The 25,030-nt window shown below is 46.5% G+C and overlaps 1 protein-coding gene across 2 annotated transcripts in view; it reads left to right on the top strand.

The window, feature by feature from the left end:
• The first annotated feature begins 505 nt into the window (after nt 1-505).
• LOC144769512 (LON peptidase N-terminal domain and RING finger protein 1-like) overlaps nt 506-25,030 on the top strand; it is a 172,059-nt gene continuing 147,534 nt past the window's right edge. The window contains exon 1 of one of the 2 annotated variants that reach the window (XM_078653646.1): nt 506-1,776. In XM_078653646.1, coding sequence (XP_078509772.1) covers nt 1,473-1,776 — 304 coding nt within the window. In that variant the 5' untranslated portion in view covers nt 506-1,472. The remainder of the gene's footprint in view (nt 1,777-25,030) is intronic. The other variant, XM_078653647.1, reaches the window with a different exon arrangement.

Genomic DNA, 25,030 nt, shown 5'->3' with positions numbered 1-25,030 from the left:
ATTCTGCGAAACCCCGGGGCCAGAAGTGAACCTGCCGATTCCTCAAATAACTAGTTTATGTAATGGCCCCTCCCTAACCAGCAGACGTGCGCTGACAGCACCACGGAGAAACCCGCCCCCCTCCCTCCACCCCCAACCCCATTCTAGGGGGTCGGTCTTCTCTTGTGATCTGTTTGCTGGAATACAAAAAAGACACATTTTCAGCCATTAAAAACAAGCCAGGAGAAAAAAAAAAGCTATTTTGCCGGCAGGGTTACGTGTTTGCAGGCGGGTTTACCAACGGGCACGTCCTTTCTATCCTCGAGGTAATAATATTGAACTGAAGTAAGAAGAACTGACATAAACTCTGTCAGGTTACCTAAGAAAAGGAGGGGGTTCCATGCCCCCTCGGTGCAGCTTATGAAACCACGGACTGCTGTGTCTTGTTTCACAACAGGAGAGGGCGGGGCTTCGGCTGCTGCCAATGGGAGCCCGCCCCATAACATCACATGGGTGCAGTTTATGTAATGTGTATGCAAGCACACCGAGGAGGGGTGCTGAGGAGCACCTGTGTCTGGGCTGCACAGGGGGCAGAGAGCAGTGGGTGCTGGACACGGGGGTGTGAGAGTGAAATCCGTCCCTCGGCTGGAACAGGAGGCTCTCCCAGGAGCTTAACTCTCGAGTCTTTCTGAGGGCAGCGGGTCCGAGAGCCCATCCAGGCTCCAGCCTCACTCCTCGAAACCCAAGCGAGCGGAGCCCCACTACTTTAGACCTTCAGGGTGGGCACGGGGGTCTTTGCCGAGGTAGGAGGGGCGGTGGGAGCATTTCAGACGGAGGCAGAGGAGGGCCTGGCATTGGAGGAAATACGCTGGTGAGGGAATCCCTGGGTCTCTGGAACCGGGGTCCCCTGCCCCATCGCCCCTCCCCCAAGCCAGACTCATCACCTTTACCCTTCACGAAGCACCCACATAAATGATGCCACCTTCTTAGGGTATTCCCCTTGTTGGACCCTGGGCTCTCTGATGCGTCCTTCCGGGTGAGCGCCTGGGGGCGACCAGGCATCCAGTTTGGACCATTGTAGCTGTCACTGGTGTGTGAGGCCGCGTTGAAAGGGCTGGAGCCGGCAGGGCAGATGCCCACAGCAGCCCCTTTGTTCTCTCCTGGTCGCATTGGGAGGGATGACCCGAGTGTTTAAGAAACTGCAAGTAAAGTTGGCGGTGGGGTGGTTAATTGAGTTGGTGAGTGGACACGAAGTCATGCCTGGGGCGCCTACAGAATGGGCTTCATTTGCCAGAGTTTAGTGAAGGGACCAGCCCTCGGAGGGACGTGTTGACAGAGTAAGAGACCCTCCCCTCCCCCCTGATGTCACTGGGCATCGGTGCCTCCTAGGACAGTGCTCTTCGTTAGGTGGCACGGTGCCATGTGCCTCGACTGATCGCGAGCTCCGATGCCACCGAGGCGGCTCTGACCCTTGAGACGTTCCTCGCGGTGCCATGGACCTCCTGCGCTGCCCCTCATGCCGGGGCGTCCTCTGGGACCCGGTGACGCTGTCTTGCGGACACTCCTTCTGCAAGTTGTGCCTGGGGGGCTCCGAAGGGCTCTCTCGCTGCCCATGCTGCCGGGAACGGCTGCGCCACCGGGGCAGCGTGAGGTGCAATGTGTTGCTGGGCAGCCTGCTCGACAAGTGCCTAGATGCTGGCTCCAAGATAGCGCGGCTGAAGGCCGACCTGCGGGAGCTGCTCAAGACACGGGACTACACAGAGGCGCTGAGAGCTGCACAGAGAGCCGTCGAGATGGGTAAGGCAGTGGCCAAGTGTAAAATCCGCTTTACCCCTTAATGAAGGAAAAGCGCTTTAAGGTGACTGCGCAACCATTGTTTGATTCCTATGTTACTTGTCATTCATTCATTCATGTATTCATTGGAATAATTAAATATGCATTCATTCAGGTAAAATGCATGGATATATTGGTTCTGCCATCAACCTTCTTTTACACTCTCACTGTTAATGCACGCGTTCTTTGATCAATACTTTATCGTATGCACAAGTGTACATTCCAGTATGCCATTTATTCATTAACTCACTCATTCGCCTATCTTCTGTAGCATGATTTCTCCTGGAACTGAAGAACACCTACCGTCCAAGTTGTGTACCCCGTATTCTTCCACTTCATACTTGTTTTAAGGTCGAAGCCTACCGGACAGGGCAGCTGTCTGGTTGCGTAAACATTTCTTGTGGGCATCCTGAAAGCTTCCCTGGGAATACATTCCGCACATTGCTTGCCATTGGCTTTGTGGTTTGTAACTCAACTTTTCAGGTTTTCTGTTTGCTGGCTTTATTTGTCTTAGGCTGTCCAGCATATTTTCCTCCCTCCCCTAGAGCAATGCTTGTTCTCCATCACTACTTGTATTCTTCCACCAGTCCTTGCTCTCTGAAAACAGGCCTTTTAATTTTGTTCTCATCTTGTCACATTTGCTGTGCTTACAATAACCGGGGTCAAACGTCAGGCTCAGTCTTCAGAGGGAGGTTGGTGTTTACATTTCTTTCTCTGACTCCAAACTGAGATTATTTATGTGACAATCTTGCTGGGTATTGTGAAAAAAGATTTTTTTTTCTTGCACAGCAAAATGTAAATATTTGTAATTGCCAAGCACTGCGGAAGTACAGGGAGGTATAGTAAGTGATGTGTTCTCACAATATTTATTACTACTACTGTATTGGATTTTGCCTAGAGCAGCGCGTGCCTTTTAATAGTACATCAAGCCTCTCTCTGATTACGAACTGTGGCTTTTAGCAGATTTCTGGGCATGATCAATTTCCGAGTATGACACCCATCGCCTGGGACTATGGTCCCCTGTCAGGCATACAGTGTATGTGACGGAGCGGTGCATGCTGGGATGACATAGCACATTAGACCCAGGATGTCTGCAAAACATGACTTGCTAATGTGAGAATTACGTAAACTGGGCTCCTTGAGTTACATAGTCTTGTGTAGGCGGCAATAGCAAGTGCCAAGGCGCACACTCTCTTGCTTGGCTCTGCACCCCTCATCCTTGAGACTAACTGGTTTATGGTGCTGGAGAACACAACCAAGATAGTGTATCTTTCACCAGACCTTGTGCTATATATTAATTGAATGAACAATTCTTTTTATTTTTGGCGAATATCAAAATGTTCTTAAATTGGTGAAAGAATGCCAGTTTTCAGTAGAACTGTACATTTCACTTTGCTAGAAAAACAGACGTTTGAGATGAGAAGATTCAGAGTGTCGCTGGTGTTGTAGGGTGCTCTGTATAGGAGCTGCTCTCATAAACTTGGGGACTACCCAGAGTTCCTTGCTTCCATTATTTTTCTTTTATCATTTATGCTGCACTCTAAGCCTAAGCCGTATTGTTTTGATTTTTGATATACAATATATATATATTGACAAAAACAAAGGTTAAAGCTTAGTTATAGTTGGGAAAAATTTATTTTTTCTTTCTATACAAACCAAACTTAAACTACATAAAGATTAACGATTATAAACTTCTAGTACTACCTTCAGTTTTTAATTTACGCACCACCTTCAAATTAGAATAACTCAAGCACATACTTAGTGTTGTCAACTTGCTAACCAACAGTACATGAAATATAACTAAAGACTTCTCCATGCACAGCTTATACGCTTTCACGTTACATCACTTTTACTACGCTAATTCATAACACTCATCACATCTCCAATTACATATTTAATGAGAACAGTGTGCATGTTAACAGGGCAAGTTATAGTTCATGTACAGTGTGTTTAGCTAGTTGACAACACTATGTACAGAGGTTCTTGAGTTATACTAATTTGAAGGAGGTGCGTAAACTAGAAATCGAAAATATAACTTTATAGTTTCTAATTTTTTGCAGTTTTAACTTGGTTTCTATAGAAAGAATAAATAACATGTTCTTAAAAGCAACTCAACTGTAACCTTTGTTTAAAAAATTTTTTTTTGAATGTGTATGTTTTTTATTATTAAAAACAATATTTTGTTGGGTACCAGAAAATACATTCTTGATTGTTTTTGGTTTTATGCAGTGGCTTAGAGAGGCGTAGAGTACAGTGGAGTGCCGTAGAATCAAATGGAGTAGAGTGAAGTAGGGTACAGTAGAGTGGCGTGGAGTGGTGTAGAGTGTAGTATCATACAGTGGAGTAGTGTACACTATAGTGGTGTAGCATGTAGTGGCGCAGAGTGGAGCGGCGTGTACTGGAATAGCATGGCGTGGCATGAATTGTAGTAGCATACAGTGAAATAGTGTACAGTAGAGGAGTTTACACTGGAGGGGCCTAGAGAAGTGCAGAGTGGAGGGCATACAGTTGAATAATGTGTAGTGGCGTTGAGTAGTGGTGTAGAGTGACTTACTGTGGAATAGCATACAGTAAAATGCTGTGGAGTAGACTAGCGCAGAGTGTAGTGGCATAGCGTCCAGCGGAGCATCATCGAATGGAGAGGCGTACAGTGGAATGAGTTGGAGTGCCGTGCCGTAGAGTGTAGTGGAGTGGTATAGAGTGGAATACAGTGGAATAGCATACTGTGGAGTGGCGTACAGGGGAGTGGCATAGAGTGTAGTATCTTACAGTGGAATAGTGTACAATAGAGTACACTGAAATAGCGTAGACTGGAATAGCATACAGTGGAATTGTATCCAGTGGTGTGTTGTGGAGTTGCATGCACTGGAATAGTGTAGAGATGAGTGGTGTACAGTGGAGTGGCATACAGTGAGATAGGGTACAGTGGAGTGGTATAGAGTGGAATAGCATACAGTAGAATGGAGTGAGGTACAGTGGAGTGGCGTAGAGATGATGAAGGTACATTGGAATAGCATACAGTGGCGTAGAATGGAGTAAGGTACAATGTAGTGGCATACAGTGGAATAGCATGCAGTGGATTGCTGTGTAGTGGTGTACAGTTATATAGCATGGTGTAGCGTACAGTTGAATACCCTATCTCAAAATGTATGTGTTCAAGACATCCACACTGTAGACAGTTTTTTTTGGTCATGCAACTCCTACGAATTCTCTTATGTGCGTCTTCCAAATTTGAAATAATCCAAGCCTAATTTCTTTGCCCAAGGTGGCAACTGGTTGGAATGACTTGAAAGGGATTCACCTTTGGCACGTACACAAAGAATATCTCCCTGTTCACCCTAATACAGAGCCCAGTAGCGGAGCACAGCAGAAGCAGTCCCTGCCTGCTGCATAGCGATGGATGTACATTAGTCCTAGTAAACTTTAAACTAAAAATCACAGTCCTGCATACAATTTAATGATGCACCACTGTGAAACTTGACCCAGAATAAAGCATTGTACACACTTTTTATAAAACAAGGAAGGGAAGACTAGAGATTCACCTAACCGGAGCATTACTTCAACTTGTCATTGCCGCCATTGCTTCAAGACTCCGCCAAAGAGTGACGATTGAAGACCACCAGTAGGTCCATGAAGGGCCCTCAGATAGGTGGAGAAGAGATGTGAAATGGCCTATGTGAGAGATGCTTAAAAATACAGACCTTGCTTAAGAGAAGGGTCACTTAATTGAAGGAGCTAAAACGAAACTACTGAGGAAATGCATTTAGATATCCCTCATCTAACTTGAAGCAATAGAGTGCTGTACATGCTCTGTGTGATTGGGGGCAGGGGGTGGGGTGCTGCACAATATCCAGCTGGGGGATACTTTCATAAACGCAGCCTTCTTTGAACATGCCTTTTTCAGTTGTTTTCTGAATTGGAGGAGGTTGAAGTCTCATGTTGATAGGAATGTGCCCTGGGAGCTTAAACAAGAAGTTTTGTATGCACGCTTTTTTTCTTCTTTTTTTGGACCCCTGGCTCGCTATGGTTTTGGTTTACTCTACCATAAGTGGACACATTTTCAGCTGCATGGGCAGTGGTTGAGGTGATGTGATCAAACTTTTTTCATATGTTAGTTGAGACTGCTGGAGGCAGTAAGACTTTTCATGGGGGCACTATGTTGTAGGTACTACTAGCTAAAAGCACAGCTACTATTCCAAAGAGAACTGGTTTAGAAATGGACTGGATGAGGATTCATCTTTACCAGACTAGGACGTTTCAAGGTTGCGTTCCTCAGTTTAGTGCTGGCGACCTGGTTCCACCTTGTGTTAAGCGCAAAAACAGGTCACACTTTGGTAGAGGGGCACAATATGATTCACTGTGAAGCCAAAATTCTTTCTCTGCAAGAAAGTGTGGATCCATAAGAATATGGTCTCAGCCAAGCTTTGCTGAAAAAAATAAAACTACCGTACCATTTTAAACAGCAGACTGTGCCATCCAACTGTATGAAGGTAATGTATACGGAATGAACACAACGTGAAAGGGACCTAGAGGCACCCGATCCTGAAGCAGCCATTAGGAAGCAGTAGATGAAGAGCCATGGAGGAGCGAGGGAGGCCCTTGGACAGAAAGAAGACCGCAGGGGTCCTTGGGTCATGCGATACACCACAAGCAAGGTCTTGAAGAAGTGCCGGGTGAAGATTTTCATAGTGTCATGTGGAGGCCTGCCCAAGGAACGAAAACAGACGGCTTGAAAAATGATCTTCACTGGAACCTGCAGTTTTGGGAGGCATTGAGAAAACCTCCCGGGTGTGGGTGTAGAAGCGGAGTTGTCTGTTGAGGTGTGCTGGGCCGGTGTTGTGGAGAGCTTTGTGTGCGTGGATGAGGAGCTTGAAGGTTATCCTCTTGTTGACAGGGAGCCAGTGCAGGTCTCTCAGGTGGGGTGTGATGTGGCTGCGGCTGGCGATGTCGAGGATCAGACGTGCTGAGGCGTTCTGGATGCGTTGCAGTCGTCTCAGGAGCTTGGCAGACGTTCGTGCGTAGAGGGCGTTTCTGTAGCCCAGCCTGCTGGTGACGAGGGCCTGGGTGACTGTTCTTCTAATTTCGGTGGGGATCCACTTGAAGATCCTGCGGAGCATTCGGAGAGTGTTGAAGCAGGATGAGTAGACGGCGTTGGCCTGTTTAGTCATGGAGAGGGTGGAGTCGAGGATGACCCCTAGGTTGCGTGTGTGGTCGGTGGGTGTCGGGGCTGTTCCTAGTGTTGTTGGCCACCAGGAGTTGTCCCAGGCTGAAGGGGTGGAGCAGAGGATGAGGACCTTCGTATTGTTCGAGTTCAACTTCAGTCGGCTGTTCCTCATCCATTCGGCGACGGACTTCATGCCTTCGTGGAGGTTGGTTTTAGCGGTGTGAGGGTCTTTGGTGAGGGAGAAGATCAGTTGGGTGTCGTCGGCGTAGGAGATGATGTTTAAGTCGTGCTGTTGGGCGACGTGTGCCATGTAGATGTTGAACAGCGCCGGGCTGAGGGAGGAGCCCTGGGGTACGCCGCAGATGATCTCGGTGGCACTGAAGCGGAAGGGGGGGTGAGGCGGACGCTCTGAGTTCTGCTGGCGAGCAAGGATGTTGTCCAGTCCAGGGCCTTCTCTTGGATTCTGGTGTCATGTAGGCATGTTCGTAGTGTGCGGTGGCAGACCGTGTCGAATGCGGCTGACGGGTCCAGGAGGATGAGGGCCGCTGTTTCTCCGTTGTCAAGCAGGGTCTTGATGTCCTCGGTGGCGGCAATGAGGGCAGTTTCGGAGCTGTAATTGCTTCGGAAGCCAGACTGGGACGGGTCCAGGATGCTGTTCTGCTCGAGGTAGCGGGTAAGTTGTTTGTTGACGATTTTTCTCGGTGACCTTCGCCGGGAACAGGAGCAGGGAGATGGTCGGAGGTTCTTGGGGTCTGCCTTGGGTTTCTTGAGTAAGGCGTTGATCTCTGCGTGCTTCCAGCTTTCCGGGAAGGTTGCTGTCTCGAAGGAGGTGTTGATTACTTTCTGGAGATCGGGTGCGAAGGCTGTGCGGGCTTTGTTGAAGATGTTGTGGCGTTGAAGCTGTCGTGGATGTTGGCGATCTTGCGGTGGAAGAAGGTGGCCAGCGAGTCACACAGGTCTTGTGAAGGCGGGGTGTCGTTGGTATTGGAGCTGGGGTTGGAGAGTTCCTTCACGATGTTGAAGAGCTCTTTGCTGTTGTGTGCGTTGTTATCTAGGCGGTCTTTGAATGAGGCCCTCTTGGCGTCTCTGATGAGTTGATGGTGTCTGCGAGTGGTGTTCTTGTGGGCTGCGTAGCTGTCCGGTGTTCGTTCGCGGAGCCAGTTCTTCTTCAGTTTTCGGCATGTTAGTTTGGAGGACAGGATGTATTCGGTGAACCAGGTGGCTTTCTTGCTGGTGTGGCTGTGGGAGGGTGTCGTGAGCGGGGCGAGGGTGTTGGCGCAGTTGTCGATCCATACTCTGAAGTTGCGGGCGGCGGTGTCCGGGTCGGTGGAGTTGGCGGGTGGGCTCTGGACGAGGGTGGTGGTTAGCTGGTCTTCGGCGACTTTGCTCCAGCCGCGTTGAGGCATCTGTTGGGTGCGGTGGTGGGCTTCCTGATGGTGAAGTGGATGCAGTGGTGGTCGGCCCAGTGGGGTTCGGTGGTGTGGTTGAAGGGGACGTGGGGGCTTGCGGTGAAGATGGGGTCGAGCGTGTGGCCGGCGGCATGGGTGGGTGTGGTCACGAGCTGTCTGAGGTTGGCGAGGTTGGCGATCAGGGTGTTGGAGTTGGTGTCGTCGTTGTTGTTCTCGAGGTGGAAGTTCAGGTCCCCGAGGAGGATGTAGTCCGTGGAGGTGAGGGTGTGTGTGCTGATGAAGTCGTCGATGGAGTCACTGAACTGTGGTCGGGGTCCGGGGGGTCTGTAGACAAGATTTCCTCTGAGGGTGGTGTTGGGGGTCGGTGTGGATCAGGAAGGGCATGTGTTCGGCGGTGCTGAGGGTGTCGTCGGTTTTGGTCGAGACTCTGAGGGTGTTCCTGTGGACGATGGCGATTTCTCCTCCGTCGTTGGTACGGTCCCACCGGGTGATGTTGTAGCCTTCCTGGATGGCTATGGCGATGTCTGGAGCGGAGGTGGGGTTCAGCCAGGTCTCAGTCAGGAAGGTGACTTCTGGGGAGATAGAGTCGAGAAGGTCCCAGAGTTCGACGGCGTGTTTGCTGGTGGAGCGGGTTTTGAGGAGGATGCTTCTGAGGTAGTTGGGTTCTTTGGTTGGCGGTTTGGTGGGCCGGATGCTGGTGAAGCTGCAGTTCCGGTAGGTGAAAGGGTCCTTGGGGGCACTTCGGGGATGCCTGGTGGCAGGTGTGTTCTCATCCGGGTTTCAGTGCGTGGAGGATGCTCGCATCGTAGCGGAGTCGGGCGTTGTGGTGTTTGCGGGGGCCAGGGGGTCTGGAGCTGGGCCCGGTACAGGCATGGACGGGCGCAGATGGGCTTGCCCTAGGCGCGCGCGCCATAAGAAGGGGAGACGAGGTGCTAATCTAGAGTGGCGGTTTCTTAGAATGTTTTGGTGCTTGTCATTCCCGATGAAGATGTAAATGTAAATGTACAGGAATTTATATAGCGCAAATCACCAAGCGGTTTCTAAGCGCTTGCTTAGGGAACCCGTCCTGGTATTCCCCTGTGAGATAACCCCGGCAGGGTATCCGCAAGGTGAAAGCCAGGCATCCCGCCGCGAGGGGCCGTTGTGGAGATTAAGCAAGCTATTGCCCAGAGTCGCAGAGTGTGAACCCGTGAATCGAGTAGGCACCGGAGCGAGAATTGTCGAGTCCATGGACATTTTAGGACTCAATACCCCGCCGAGCCGGGAATTGAACCCTGGTCCCGGGCTGACCTCTGCTTCCAGGTCTGCCTCCTCTAACCAGTGAGCCACACTTCTCCAAGAGCAGTCATGTATCGCTTTGCTGGTGATTCAAAGCTGCTGAATGTGGATCTTTTGGTAACCGGTGACCAATATACATCCTTCAAGATTGGAAAGATATGGGCATGTGACTTTATATGTATTGTATTGTATTTATTATTTGTATCGCGCAGCTGTCACCCTACGGGTATCCTGGCGCCCAAACAGGAAGTAGTCAGATGAAACAACAATACACTGGCTGTCATGATATATAAAACAGCCGCCAGATCTATTAAATAGAATCAGGGGAATTATACTTTGGCGAACAGCCATGTTTTCAGGCTCTTTCTAAATCCTAGCAGAGTGTCAATTTGCCTGATGTTCTGGGGAAGCTCGTTCCACAGCCTAGATGCGGAAGTGCAGAAAGCTCTGCCTCCCATCCTTGATCTCCTGATCCTGGTAGTTGCTGCCAAACCCAGGCTAGAAGAACGCAGGGCCTGGTTGGCTTATACCAATTGAGCCTTTCCTGTAGGGGAATAGGTCCCGTGTTGTGCAGGGCTCTATACACAATACATAAGGACTTAAAAGCAACTCTACTCCCGATTGGCAGCCAGTGTAAATCTCTGAGCGCCAACGTAGTGGAGGAGCTGCGAGGTCTTTTAAGTGCCAGCTTGGCCGCTATAGACTGGACCCTCTGGAGCCCCTGTAAGATGTATAAGGGGGCCCCTAGATATAGAGAGTTAGTGGTCCAGTCTGGGCAGGATCACACTCCTAACCAATAGTCGTCTAGACTCATCAGGTAGAAGGGGCAACATCTGTCTGAGTGCTTTAAGCAATCCAAAGCAGACACTGAGGGTTTTATTGGTCTGAGAAGTCATTTGGAGATCTGCATCAAACATTACCCCTAGATTGCGCACGGTCGTGACTGGGATGCAAGGGTCAGCTCCCGGCGCAAGCCTGATCTCATAGGAGGGTTGCTGACTCAATTTGGCTGATGAGCAGTAAACTACCTCTGTTTTACCCTCGTTAAATTGGAGGGAGTTTGTTTTCAGCCACCTGGAGACCCTGCTCATGCAGTTCTGAAAGGTCTCCATAGTCACCGCCTGTCTTCCTTCTAGGGAGAACACCAGTTGGGTGTCATCGGCGTAGTTTATCAGATCTATTCCATAGGATTTGATCATGGGGATCAGGGGCTGCAAATAAAGATTAAAAAGAATAGGGCTGATCGAGGAGCCCTGGGGTACTCCATGACTGACTGGGGACTTGGGGGATGAAAAGGGTGCTAGGGTAACTACCTGTTGTCTACCTGTCAGGTAGGATTGAATCCACCTCAGGGCCTTGCCCTTCACGCCCAGTTTTTCCAGCCTACTTAGCAGAACTGCATGGCTAACCGTATCGAATGCGGCCGACATGTCCAACAGCACCAAGACTGAGGAGTTGCCATTGTCGGCTCGCATTCGGAGGGTGTTCAACATGGTTGCCAATGCAGTTTCGTTTCCGTGGCCTGGGCGGAAGCCAAATTGGTCCTTGTCCAGTAGACCGTTGTCTTCCAAATATCCTGACAGGGATCTACTGACCACCTTTTCCACGATATGTAAGAGTAGTATTGCAGCAGAGTTCTGAATTTGTTGTAATCTTTTCATAGTTGTTACAGATGATTTGTGGTAGATGCTATTGGCGTAATAGTTTAGACAGAACAAGGGAGATAATAGTATGGACCTTGTGTGAAAATCACAGGTGGAGGAAGATGCGTCGTAGATTTATTTATAGTGATCAAGATGGATCTTGCTAGTTGTCCACTTGGGTATTCATTGATAGTTAATAGTTCATGATAATTCTGAGGTTTCTTTCTTCCTTAGAAACTAATTTAGAAGGTGTTGCCAGATAGTCAGATTTGTGAGGTAAAATAATGCGAAGAACATGGATTTCTTGCTCACTGTGAGTTTTTCCCATGAAAGAATACTCGAAGCCCAGAAGATGACAATGTGGACCATATGCACAGAAATCTGAATTCTTTAGTAGCAAAACCAAGTGGGTAAAATGAATCCTAGGTTTAAACAACCAATATTAAGACTTATCATTCCATTAATATAAGGCATGGGCAGATCAGCCAATGACATTTCTGTGATCTTACCTCGATCAAATAAATTGTAGCCAAAGTTCAACGTGAATCATCAATTGCATTACATCTTCATATGAAATATGTGCTTCAAAGGAAACTTGAATGGCTCAGTCAAGTCTTAGGATCTCGATACCGACAATCCAGAAAACACTGCACTTTGATACATAGCCAAGACATCAATGCTTTTTCCCCTTAAAATAGCAAAGTGAATGGACCACAGTAACAGACAGCTCTTTCTGTGATTTCGTACCAGCCATAGGAGTCCTGCTAGCACCCCATTTGCTTGATTACGCCCAGATCAGCACCCCATTTGCTTGATTACGCCCAGATCAGCAATGTCTCGAAAAATAGCTACTGGTAACGCCCTGAGTTCTGAACACTTCCCGTAGCTGCTTTTAGAGAATCGACTCAATTGTATCTGGTGCCGCATTATCCCCAGTGCAAGTCTTCCACTTCCACCTTACTCCTAATACCTATACTTATTCCATAGCATAATGGTTCTTAACCGGTGGTCCGGGGACCCTTGGGTGGGGGCATTGGGGTCTGCATAGCCTACTCAAGGGTTCCGTGACTGCTATATTAACAGATTAATGAAATGTATATAAATAAAGAAGCAAAATGTAAACTAGAAATATTTAAAACTTTCTGTAAATGTGAAGGTATTAGAAACTAGAGGCTAAAAATTAAGTTAATATTTTCATTGATTTGTGGTACCAAAGCAAGTGGCTCAAACCTAATGTAGTATAGAGAATGAGTGCTCACAATTGGATTCAGAAAAGCTCCAACCTTACCATTAAAATTAAAAAAAATATATATATTTTTTTGCAAATCTCTGTGAATTAAAAACAATATTTCAACATTTTTGTATTTGTTTAATGAATGTTTGTTTATGTATTTTTTGTGCATTGGTTTATGAGTCAAATAATCGAAAATGCTTAGGCTGGGGTCCCCGGGTTCCAGTAATGGCTCAGCGAGCAACCCTCTATTCCAAAAATTGAGTTAGTAGTGGTCCCCGTGTTCAAGTAGAGAATGAGTGGGGGGCCCACAGAAGAGAAAATGTTAAGAACCACTGCCATAGTGTGCTAAATGATCTGTGGGGAACTTAGACCAGAGGTGCGAACAAAACAGTTCGCTGGTAGATCATCAATGAGCCATTTGGGATCTGTTGACATAAGCAACCGCTCTACATGGACGGGAGCTTTGTCAAATGACCATGTTCACTTGAAGGTCTACCTTCAATCATAGTTTCAGCAAAAGGCGTCTCCAGTGCAGGTGGAACCCATGGATATCTGCCTTGGCACAAGTGCAGCTGTGGATCCTAACATAACCAGTGCAAGTAACGTTCTAGTTGTGCAGGTTCTGCGTTCTGGATAGGAGAAGGCTACCTGCATTCCTAACATTTCCATTTCAAAGTGGATGTGTTTATTTTCTTTTGCATGGATTGTTTAGTGTCTGTAGCTCATCATTTTTTTATTTAACAGACTGAATTAGAGGTGGCTTTAGCTCCACTCCAGACTTGTGTATCAAAAATACATTGAATATATAATATTACATGGAGAAGGAATTTGAGCTAGCGTCCTGCGGCCATTGGCTTGTTGGAGTTTCAGTCAGTTTTGTTCAGTCCACAGGTCAGCATACATAGAGTGATCAATAGGTCAACCATCTTCAACTATTGGCTGTGCCTCCATTGTCAGTCACAATTTTTCACGTTACATATATGTACGGTTCATAAAGGACCAAGGCAAGCACTGTGGCGGACAAGAGTTTCTCTGTCACCACTACCATTTCACTTCCCATCATTCCAGGGGACACAGTTGTGCCTTGTACTGGCAGCTGGAGACCTGCCCAGCTCATCAGCGAGCTGTCGTGTCCTTGCCTGGTCCTAATCTGGTCGTGTGTAAACAGCTTAGGGAACACGCCGGTCGAGTGCTCATTTAATTATTGCCATATCCGTGACCACAACTCTGGTCAGATGTATTGAAGCAATACGCTTTGTAACCACTCGGACACAGGGGCTTAGCTTGGTCAGTAAGATTTCCCAACAGATGCGCTGGCATATCATTTGAAAATACATTATGTGAGGAATCGGGACATGACTGGGGCTTAAAGAGCAGTGGAAAGGAAAAGCTGTTCGGATTGTTAGCGGTACTTAAAACAAAATATTTTGTATAATAACCAACATTATTTAAGATCTTCAAAATGGAGAGTGTGAGTGAGTGTGTGTGTTTTAGTCAGTGTGTTCATGTAAAAACTCTAGGTTAAATTGACAGACACCTCACCATACCTGACTGAAAGCACCTGTACCCAACTATTTACTAGATAATATATTTATTCGAGGGGTGTAACACCCAAAACACTGCCTGTGAAAGTACACCCCTACTTAGACAGGGCAATGCCTTGAGGTATTAGAAGAAGGGAGGTGTATGTAAAGATGATTGTCCCTTCCTTGTTTCCATTTCTAAACTCTTACATTGTATTTTCAGGAGGGGAAGGGCTGTTTAAATTACTGAAGTTCAAAGACCCTTTCTTTTCAGGTCTCGTGGCGATTACCGCGCGAAAGCGTGATCTCGCTAGTGACCTATTGTCACCGGCTCAGCTTCCCAGGAGACAAGAGATGGCCGCGTGCATAATCTGATCGGAGCGGGCCGCGCGCGCGTGTGCACATCTCCTGGGAAGCTCTAACACCTTGCTTACGCATGAGCACACTCAGAGACACACACGAGCGCACATGCACGCACACATACAGAGACACCCCCCCCGCCGCCGCACACATGCGCGCACACACACACACCCGAGCGCACCGCAACACCCCCCCCGCCAAACCCCCTCCCCCCCGCCAACCCCCCCCTCCCTCCCCCCTACAGGACCCGACCAATGCATTTACCCTTCTCAGACGATTGAGTGGTGTTTTGTCTGAAGTCCTTGGTGCTCGCTTGTGACGTCATCCCGTCAACCTCCTCACTCCACCCACATGCTTTCTAATTAGTTAAATGTGCACCAATCGTCAAGTGCAACGTCACAGATCACCCGGAAGCTGGCAGTGCGTGCAGACAGGTAAATAAATATACTGGAGATGCAGACTGGGGCATTGTTTTCTATACGTCTCGCTCGGCAGGCACCGTCCACTGGGGTGTACTACCTCTAAGGCTCTTGTTCTACTTGCGAAGATGCTTGCTCCCTCTGAGAGGAATCGGAGGACAGTTCTTTCAGTGATGATGCAGCCTCACAATGGGTGCCTCTGATCAGCTAGGCGCATTATCTTCAACGGACATTTTTCTAAGTAATTTCGACTGTTCTCGCCTGGAAGTGTGAACATTCATCTGCGGATCCTGGGTAACTTTGTATAAAGTGACATCACAGTAGCCCAGGTATTGTGTATATGTGCCGATGTCTGCTTGTACCATGCGGTACCTCTGGATACTCGTGTTAACTTACTGGTGCCTAGAAATGTGCCAGTATGTACTTGTTAAACACACGCACCTGTATATACTACTATACTGTGCCTGTACCACCACCTGTCCCCTATAGATGTGCTAGTGTACACGTGTTAAATAGAGGATGAGAGTGTAATATAACACTCGAGCCACCAGGTCACTAGGGATGTACATGTATATATTTTGAAATGCACGTTATCTCTGAATAGTATAATAAAGCGCTTGTACGACCTACTACATTGGAAGTGTGCCTGTGGAGTAGTGTGGCTCACTGGTTAGAGGCGGCAGACCCGGGAGCAGAAGTCGGCCCGGGACCAGGGTTCAATTCCCGACGTGGCAGGGTCGTGGACTTGGGTCAGCGGACTCGATAATTCTCGCTTCGATGCTTACTCTAATCAGGGGTTCCACTCAGCAACTCTGGGCATTAGCTTGCCTAATCTCCACAACGGCCCCATCAATTCCGCGGATGCCTGGCTCCACCTTGGGGACTCCCAGCAGGGACCATCCCACAGGGAAAGCCAGGACGGGTTCCCCAGAGTTATACAGCGCCAGGAAACCTACGGACGGGTAGCAGTGCGCTTTACAAGCTCAAATACAAATACATACCTATACATCTGCTAATGTATATTTTTAAAATACGAGCACTTGTAGATATCATGAATGACCCACTTGTGCCACCAGGTCCATATAGCTGTGCATACATTCACTTGTTAAATAAATGGACCCTAAACATAGTGTACTATAACACGTATTTCACCTAGGCATGGGCATGCGCGAACCGCTAGCAAGATCACACTATATTCCAGGTGGCCCAGCTAGACATACACAGACATACTTATACGCTGCGTTCCAAACTCCCCGCCCCCCTGCACAAACGCCCGCAAGTCGGGCGCTGCCTTAATTTTTAAAATCTAGTGTCATATTCACATACTTAAATAGCGGCCGTGCGTCGCGGGCCACTCCCGTTTTCAATATTTCTCTGATCTGCTCCGAGCGGTACCCTTTTTTCCTTGTTTTAAAAAATAATGGTGGTTCTGCCACCATACTGTACTTGCGAGCCCTGGGAGCAACCACTGTAACCTAAGGCACACGTGCAACGTGCAGCAGCTTCCTCCTATTTCCTGTGCCAAAAGTCAGCTGGGTCTCTCCTTCCATGGCACGGGGCTGCCGTAATTTGGTTTGGGCAGTTGGCTGTTTCTCAAAGTGGCAGAGGTGATCCCAGGCTCTGGCGTCTCGTTCACTAGGAGCAGCATAGCCCATCACGCAAAGCTCCATATGCCTGCCTTTCCCTTTATCTCCTCCCAAGTCCCGCTGCTCTCCCTGGCACTGGCCTCCAAGCTTAAAATCCCAAGGGACTGCTGCTGCCTCTATGGCTGGGGTACACCAATCAGCTTCACCCTTGAGGCCAAGGAGGGCTGCTGCCAATGGTGAGTGTAAAGTAAAAGCCTCAGATATTTAAATAATCTTGCAAGTTTCATGTTTTTGTATTTTGTCCCTAAGGAAACGGTACCGGTTAATGGGTAACAAGAAATATCATACAGTGGCGTCACATTGTTACATTTATTAATATTTAAATTCAAAGTTAAGTTTAATGGGTCAAAAATAGTCGTTTTAATATGACCCGCAAGTGAAGTGGCCAATCCATACTAAGAGTTGATATGTATTGAGAGGCAGACGGCGGGAGTGCGTGGTTTAGAAGGGGCCATCGAGAAAGAGCCTGGAAAATATGCTTTTCATCAATTGCTGAGAAAGAAACATCTGGGGTCTCCAGGCGAAGATGAGAGGCAGTCAGCCTAACAGAACATTTTAGACCACAGCACACTGTAGAGAGACAGCCTACAAGCAGCATGGCTTCCGTTGAATAGGTTAGGATCTGTTTGAACAGGTAGTTGGCTAAATGTCAGGAGTTTGTTTTCAGCCCTAACATTAGTGGGATATTAGTTCCAGAAAGGTGGGGTGCTTCGCCTGAAGAATCACCCCGTGGGAAGAAGTCAGTTTCTGCTTGGTTCAGCGTCACAACAGTTGTGCTTCAGCAGGATCGATTTTATAGTTGGGTAAGAAGGCCTTTTACTTTTTGAGGCACAACACATGCACATTTTAACTGTATCCGTGTCTCAGAGGAGGTACAGTCATCTTAGTGTTGTCGGTGTAACAAATAGACTACCAATCTGCCTCTCTATTCGTCGTAGATTACTTGCACGTGTGCCAGTGATTCACAGAAGACCTCATAACAGATAATTTACAGCAGTCAAAAAGAGAGAGCCTCCTGCTCGATTCTTTGGAGCTAGCAAGGCTAAACTAAACGTAGTGTTGTCACCTCCAACACACTACCGCCGGGCCATTTAAACACTTTTTAAAGAACCATTGCCAGCATCTGTCCAGCAGCCCAAATGCCCTGCGATTTTGATCCCTCCGTACACCTAGCACTCCATCTGTACACTCAGCAGTCCCTAAAATGCAAAGAAATATAAGAAACAATGCTGCACTTACCGTGTTTCTCAGCACCTGTGTTTAGCAGATAGCGGTAGTGCAGCATTAATAGATACAGTCGTTTGCTCAGGATCGCACAGTTTGTTCAACTTGTTTAATATTCAAAGCTGCGTAAAAAAGCTTTCTAGATATGAGCAGGTATGGCCGTAAGCCTCGCCGAGTGTATCCTTAGCCGTCCAACCTCTTGAGCACGTGGTTGCAAGCATACAAAAATGCTCAAGACTGGAAGAGCGCAGTGCTTACTGATATTACACACAACCGCTTAAATTCTTGAATGAATTTATAATTTATATCGCGCTCGAATACCCAAGGGCGTCTAGGCGCTAACCAGCCGATTACACCGATGAACACCACAAACTGCACCCAGGATGATAAACTGCATTGCTAAACACGTATAAGGTCCTAAAGGCCACTGTACTGTAAAGAAAAGCACATAGATAAGACATGGTCATTTACAATGTCAGTAGCTCTAACTCTTGCAAATGCGAGACCTATTGCATTGCAAATGCTTGTTTAAAACTTCTCCTACAGGTCCCATGCTGATGCCCATTCGTGCTATATGCTGGACCTGGGGTAAAGAGTCACTTCTTCAAAATGGACATTGTGTCACTCAAATGTGTTTTTCTCTGCTGTTAAATGGGTAGAATAAACACCAGGGTACTCTGCTGATTGTCAACTATGTATGAAAACAGTTCCTACTAATCATGGATTTTAATGTGACTTTTGGTGGGGCTTAACTTATTTATTTTGGGTTGTTGCTATGAAATCCCTAGTGCAAGAGCTTCTTTATGAGCTGTGTATTAGAGTAATCTCGGAGGTAGGCTTTGAATACAAACCATGTCACTCTGTGTTAGTGTCAGGGATGTCATTACATATTCATTAGGCTTGTAGCAGAGTTTGCATTTTTTTACATAAGCACATGTTCACTTTTGGAAAGTGGCCCTCTCTGCAGGGTCTTGATGGTCCATCCTGATAGGATGGGAGGGAGGTGCTGGAACCAGCCTTACCTAAACCTGAGTAGGCTGTTTCCTATCCTACACAAAGGGATGTAAACCCTCCTGTATTGAGTCTGGAGCCAGGGCAGGAAGGGAGGACCTCCTGTGTACTTCAGAGGCATATCTTTGAAATCGCCCCAATGTCAAAGTCACAGCTGGATACATGCAGTGGACCTCTGACACCACCACTTCAATACACTTCTGGACCTGTAGCTACTTGGCCATGAAGGATTGCTGTGCTGCTGAAAGAACTGCTGCTCTGCTAGACTACTGCTTTGCTGGACTCTTGTCTTGTTGTGCTGCCCTGATGCTTGTTGGTCTTCTGCCTCAGTGAGAAGGAATGGACCTGCATCACTTGAACCCAGAGTGACTCCAAGGGCTAGCTGGCTGGCCTCCTGATGTGAAGCTTCAAGGACATTAAAGACTTCGAACCATCCTGCTTCTGCACCTGGACTCTGCCATCTGAGTCTGCCTTGCCAAGGGGTGCCACCCCTGTCCTTGACCATTGGAAGTGTGCCTAAGGTCTTTGCCCCAGCAGAACCAGATCATCGTAGCCGCTGCACAGATCAAAACCAGAGCATCGCTGCTACTGCTTGAATCGGCACTGATGTTTCGCTGCTGCAACGTGGACTGGACTCAACACATTGCCTTTCGAACCACCACTGTGCAGTGCTCTTCTCGGCGCAAGATCCTTGCATCCCCATAGACCGCATCGTGAATTATGCCAAAACTGCATCGCAGCTTTCCTGTTCATCGAAGCAGACGCATCATCTGCACAACTCATCCTTGACACCTGTCTGCACGTCACAAGCCCTGTTGACAGTATCCTCGACATCGCCGCATCAGGATCTCTCACTGCAGCCTCTTCGCAGCTTGGAACCCGGCTTCGCTTCTGCTGCTACGGGCATCCTCAACCTGAACCCACGCAACGCTCCGCAACCTCAGATTAGGGTACTTTTGTTCAGCCGGGCCTAACTGGGTATTGTGTCTGGCCCACGCTCTATCGGCCTGAACTTTTGACTTTGTCCCGGTCTGGTGTGACCAGATATATTCTATTTTACCCCTTTACACTTCTTAGCACTATTTGTACCTAAAACCTTTGAAAACCAATATTGCATGTTGTACTGATTAGATTTTTGTAGTTCTGGTCTTGTTTTATTTATTAAATGAAGCTCTATGGGTCTAATCTGTTGTGGTATCTTTGTGTGGTGGTTTCACTGTTCTACTGTTTGGAGTGTTGCACAAATACTTTACACATTACCTCAAAGTTAAGCCTGACTGCTCTGTGCCAAGCTGCCAGATGGTGAGCACAGTTTCATTTACAGTTTGCCTGTTTATTACCCTGACTAGGATTGGAGTTGCTGCCTGAATTGGGCTCATACTGTAGCCAACCAACAACCCAACAACACAATTTCTAACATTGACTGCTTTTATTCAGTTTCCCCACAGCACACCTAAATACTTTTTATAATTTTCCTAATGATCTTCTTATTCTTTCGGATGGCTTTTTCCAGGAGCAATGCCTTGCATTCTATACATGCCTGTTGTCATGACTTCCATTTTGCATACCCTCTACTAATTATTCACTTCCCATGTACTTCATTTAAACAACTGCTGTATGGCTTCCCGCACTCCTCTTCCTCATTGTGAGTCCCAGGAGATTCCTCTGTGATAATCTTATACTGGCTTTAATTTTTGACTTTTTGATCCTACGCATTACAGACCCCCCTGTTGTTCCTGTATATTTTAGCTTTATAGCCACATGACCTTTAGACCCTATATTTTTTGCATGTTTTTTCATCTACAATTTTGTTTTGTAGGGTCTGCATTTTTACCTTGTCACGATGGTAAACTATGCCCTTTTATACCTGGGCTACCTCATACTTGGTGCATTGTCCACTTTACTATTATTTTTACGAACCACATTATTAGATTCCTCTCTAATGTACCTTGTATGGATCTCATGTACACATGCTAAGTTATACTGCCAGTGTTGTTCCATATGCTAGCTGAGTTTGGTAGTATTTTGCCACCTTATGCTGTATTTGGCATGCACACATTCACTGGGTGTTTGCCTTAGAAGCTCCATGTCCCATTTGGCATAGAATGGTTACCCTCGTAAGTAGCTGCTTCTGACCATCCTGACCAGGTTGAAACATTGATGCCCTTTTTTTACCATCAGATTTCACTAAACACCTGAATACCTGAACCTATGTAACTGTCCTTGTGTAACATAATTTAGGGGTCTTTTATGTATAGCTGTGGTTCCCAACCTGTTCGTCCGAGGACCCATGAGGGTCAGCGATACCTACTAAGAGGGTCTGTTAATGTTTTACACAATTAAAATGAATAACATTAATAAACTGTATAGAAATAGAGATGCAAAATTGAAAAATATTTCTATAGTTGACTGTGAATTAAGCAACATTTTTCAATATTTGAGCATTTGGTTGATGTATACTTGTTTCTCTATATTTTTGTGTATTGTTTTGAGGTTCAAGTCATAGAAATTGCTGAGACTGTGGGCCCCGGTCCCCAATTATGGCTCATTGGGGATCCCCAGATTCAGTGGGGGTCCACAGAAGTCAAAAGGTTAAGAACTGCTGATGTATAGTATACATTTCCACTTCACCCTTTCCTTATACTGATCAGTGCACCCTTTTTTGTCACAAGTTCTCTCTCTTCAGACATAGACTAATAAACTCGTCCTTTCTAAATACATAGATTTTCCAGGCCTCCACTTACTCCATTAAATGATGTATGTACATAGTGATGTAGTGATTACAAAAAATATGCTGCAAAAAACCAACAACATTGTGCTATTTCTTGAAATATCCCTATTCATTCAAATAGTACACGAAGGACACTGGTTACCATTTATAGAATCATTTGCTTATTTATCACTTCTAGACAATTCTTAATTTGAACCGGTGGTTTCCGGTGCTCAGCACTGCCATTTGGTTGTCCACAGTGGCATTTATTACAGTCTGCCACATGGCGGGGCTGTTTGTCTAATTTACAGATGAGCACAACAACAGTTGTTTATTTAAAAAAAAAAATGACTAGTACCTGCTGCCAAGCCTTTCTTACAGCTTTGGGGGCCTGGAATAGTCTGAATTGTCACACGTGTATGAGTGTGATGCAGTGGCCTCCCTGACTAGGGCACTGGCACTTATTATTATTATTATTATTATTTTATATATATATATATATATATATATATATATATATATATATATATATATATATATATTTTTTTTACAAATTAAGCGCTGCTTCTATCTATCCATGCACTTGCTCACTCAGTTATCTGCCCAGGTATTGTCAGTGTTTCAGTTGTGCATGCCCTCATCTACCCATCTATACTTTCATTTATCCAATGTAGGAATCGTTCGCTCATTCATTCCATCCAAGAAGTCCTTCACCAATTAATTTGGCTCGCCATATGCTCACTCATTTATTCATCCACACTTTGGCTTGTTGAAGCTAGGGATTTTGGAAGCTCTCGACAGTACTGTTACAGCCCCTTCCTCGGATTATCATTCTGTGCCTTTTTTACCTATCCTTTTGCACCCTTTTTAGAGAGACATTTTGTGTGGGGTGAAGGGATCTGTGGCCAAGTCCTATTTTTACCAGAGCTCGTAGCTGATAGCATAGCTCAGCAAGTGAAGACTCAATCTAACATGCAGCCATTTCCACATATTCACTTAAAATAGCCCAGACCTATTGGCTTTACTGGCACTTGTTTTCTTGTCTTATTGGTTCTTGTGCTTTTATTGCGTTTAGCTTTTATAAGTCGAGGTCCATGATCGCAGAAAAACAATCCCGTATTTTCCCTCAATCCTGACATGCTTTTATTTCATCAACAAGATGGATGGATGCAAGGACTGTATAGTATTTAAGTTTGTGGAACTCTTGCACACGCATAGTCCTTAACCCTTCAGTACTCTGCCACATCTGCATTTCGTTTGATGACCTTCCATTCTATGCCCTGGTCTTGATGGAAAGCTCTCCCTTAGATCCCATGTGTGTGTTTTGCTGGTGGTTCTTTGCCTTTTTTGGGTGCATTGGGATTTCAGTTGAAGACTTCTATGAAGACGCCCTTGACGCCATTAGTAGAAATCCTAACTTGCCCTTTTGGGGAAAAGGTAATGGCTTAGGTTAGAATATCCTTAGGACTGCCTTTACATGCCCTGGTTGTGCTCTCACCTTGCAGGTGATGGGCTGTGTGTTGTTGTGTTAGGTCACTGGGCTCTAACAGTGGTCAGACTAGTTTGATGGAGTTTCTTGGAAACCTCAGAGCCAGTTTTTACATTTTTTTTAAAGCTCAAACTAGGCAGTATGGTACACATGAATTTTTGCGCCTGTCATTCTAAAGTTCACGGGTTTGGGTGTTTGCCTTGTGATAGATTGCAATTGAGATTTCAAGATTGAAACTGTTTCAGATGCAATATGATCCTGGGTCTGACCCATGAGACAGTTTGTTGAGAGTGAGGGAGAGATCTGACACTTACAACTGTTGCAGGTGTGGATGCGCCCCAGTTGGGGGAATGGGGTTGCATCTGTTTCCCTATTAGCATTATATATTTGCATCTGTTTTCATTTCTTGGGTAAGGGGTGACGGCTATCTATTCAGGGCATGTGCTCGTATGATCTGAGGCATTCAGACTTTTGCTCCACTCTGGTGGTCTCAACTATGTGGCTCACTCGAAGAAAGCGGGTGGAGTCAAACCGTTGCTCCATTTGGGTGTAGGTGGTGGTGGTCTCACCACCAGTGCTACACTCTGGGTTGTCGTGGGTGGAGGGGCATAGCTGATTCTCCTCCGGGAGATGGGGGTAGGGGTGGAGGCTGACCAGTACTTACTTCTCTGGGGACTGGGGACCCTTCTTGGAATTGAGCGAATATATGTATTCTTGGAAACGATAAGGAGGTGGTGCGTGTTTTAATGTGATTACAGATCATTACATAATTGTTATACAAGGCCTGCCTGCCTCAACCTGCTTCCTGATTGGTAGCAGCAGGCTGCCCACGGCGTCATATAACCAGGCTACTTCCTGTTTATCTTTTAGTCACTTATGCAGCAGAGCTGATATCTGTTTACTCGTCTCCCTGTACTGGCCATAAATCCGTGTGTGTGAGGCTACTCGCCAGCCCCGCCATTTTATAAACCTACTCCCATGGACCTCAGACGCCATTTCAAGGCCAGTTCACCGGCGATTGACTTTTATTTCTGTATGGCACCAGCTAACAAACCATCTTTAAGTTCCGTGACCTGTTGTCCTTTTGTACCGGGTCCGTGTTACACAGAACCTCATAACATATTGTACGCCCCTTTAACACTATATCACCGTGGAATTTGCACTAGATGAGTTCAATATGTGAGTCTCGTGCAAATTTCATGAATCTAGCAATCTTGCATTCTCTAAATCAAGAGGATCACAATCGCAGAGAAAAATTAAGATTCGACTAGGGTTACTTCAAACAATCCTCGTCCGAGCAGAGCCTTTGGAGGCCCCTGCACCACACAGGAGAAACATTCTGGAAACGTCTTTATAGGTTGAAATACCTGTATAATGTAGTCAGTCATTCCCTTGCAGCAATTCTGGAAATACGTTTTCATGTATCTGCACAAAAGAATGAAAAAAATAAAGCCATCTATGGGGACCCGCATGACTCATGATTGTTGGAATCTGACGATAACCTTTTGGGCAGGGGCCATGCTCTCATCTGCCGAAGTAGCCAGAAAAAGCAGGCCTGGGGTGGAAAAGTTGCAGTATTTACCGAACAATTTTAATGCTTTACGTGACCGTCATGCCTGTATCTTACATTTCGATCATTTACATGGCCTCATGAAGGTTTGGGAATCTCTGCAGCGGAGTCTTTCACTAACAATTTACAGCTTGGAGGTTAGGAATCCTTCAAAATCATGTGACTATAAAAGATCCTATGATGAGGACCATGCGCTATTCGTGCACGAGAAACTAAAGCATGTAACCAGGGGTGCTAGTTCCAACTGGAGTTGAAAACATTCCCACTGCCATACAAATTCCACCCTTTGCCAATTGTGGTCACATTTGCAATAGAAGCATCTGTGAACTCAGTAGAAGGTGGGACCCAGTGTCCACACTGTGCAGTCACCGCAGGCCAACATTCACCACCCTACCATAAAGCGGTTTAGAGGTTAGGATATCTTCCCACACATATTAGGTCTTTCAATTCACACATGTATTTTTTTTTTCATGTGGAATAGGCGTGAGTTAGCATGGATCTTTTTAATTTGTTGAGTGAGTACTGATTACACCAGGCT

The sequence above is a fragment of the Lissotriton helveticus genome, chromosome 7, assembly GCF_964261635.1.
Source record: "Lissotriton helveticus chromosome 7, aLisHel1.1, whole genome shotgun sequence".
NCBI classification, from domain to species: domain Eukaryota; kingdom Metazoa; phylum Chordata; class Amphibia; order Caudata; family Salamandridae; genus Lissotriton; species Lissotriton helveticus.
The sequence above is the reverse complement of the archived record's forward strand: the minus strand, read 5'-3'. Positions and strand labels throughout refer to the sequence as shown.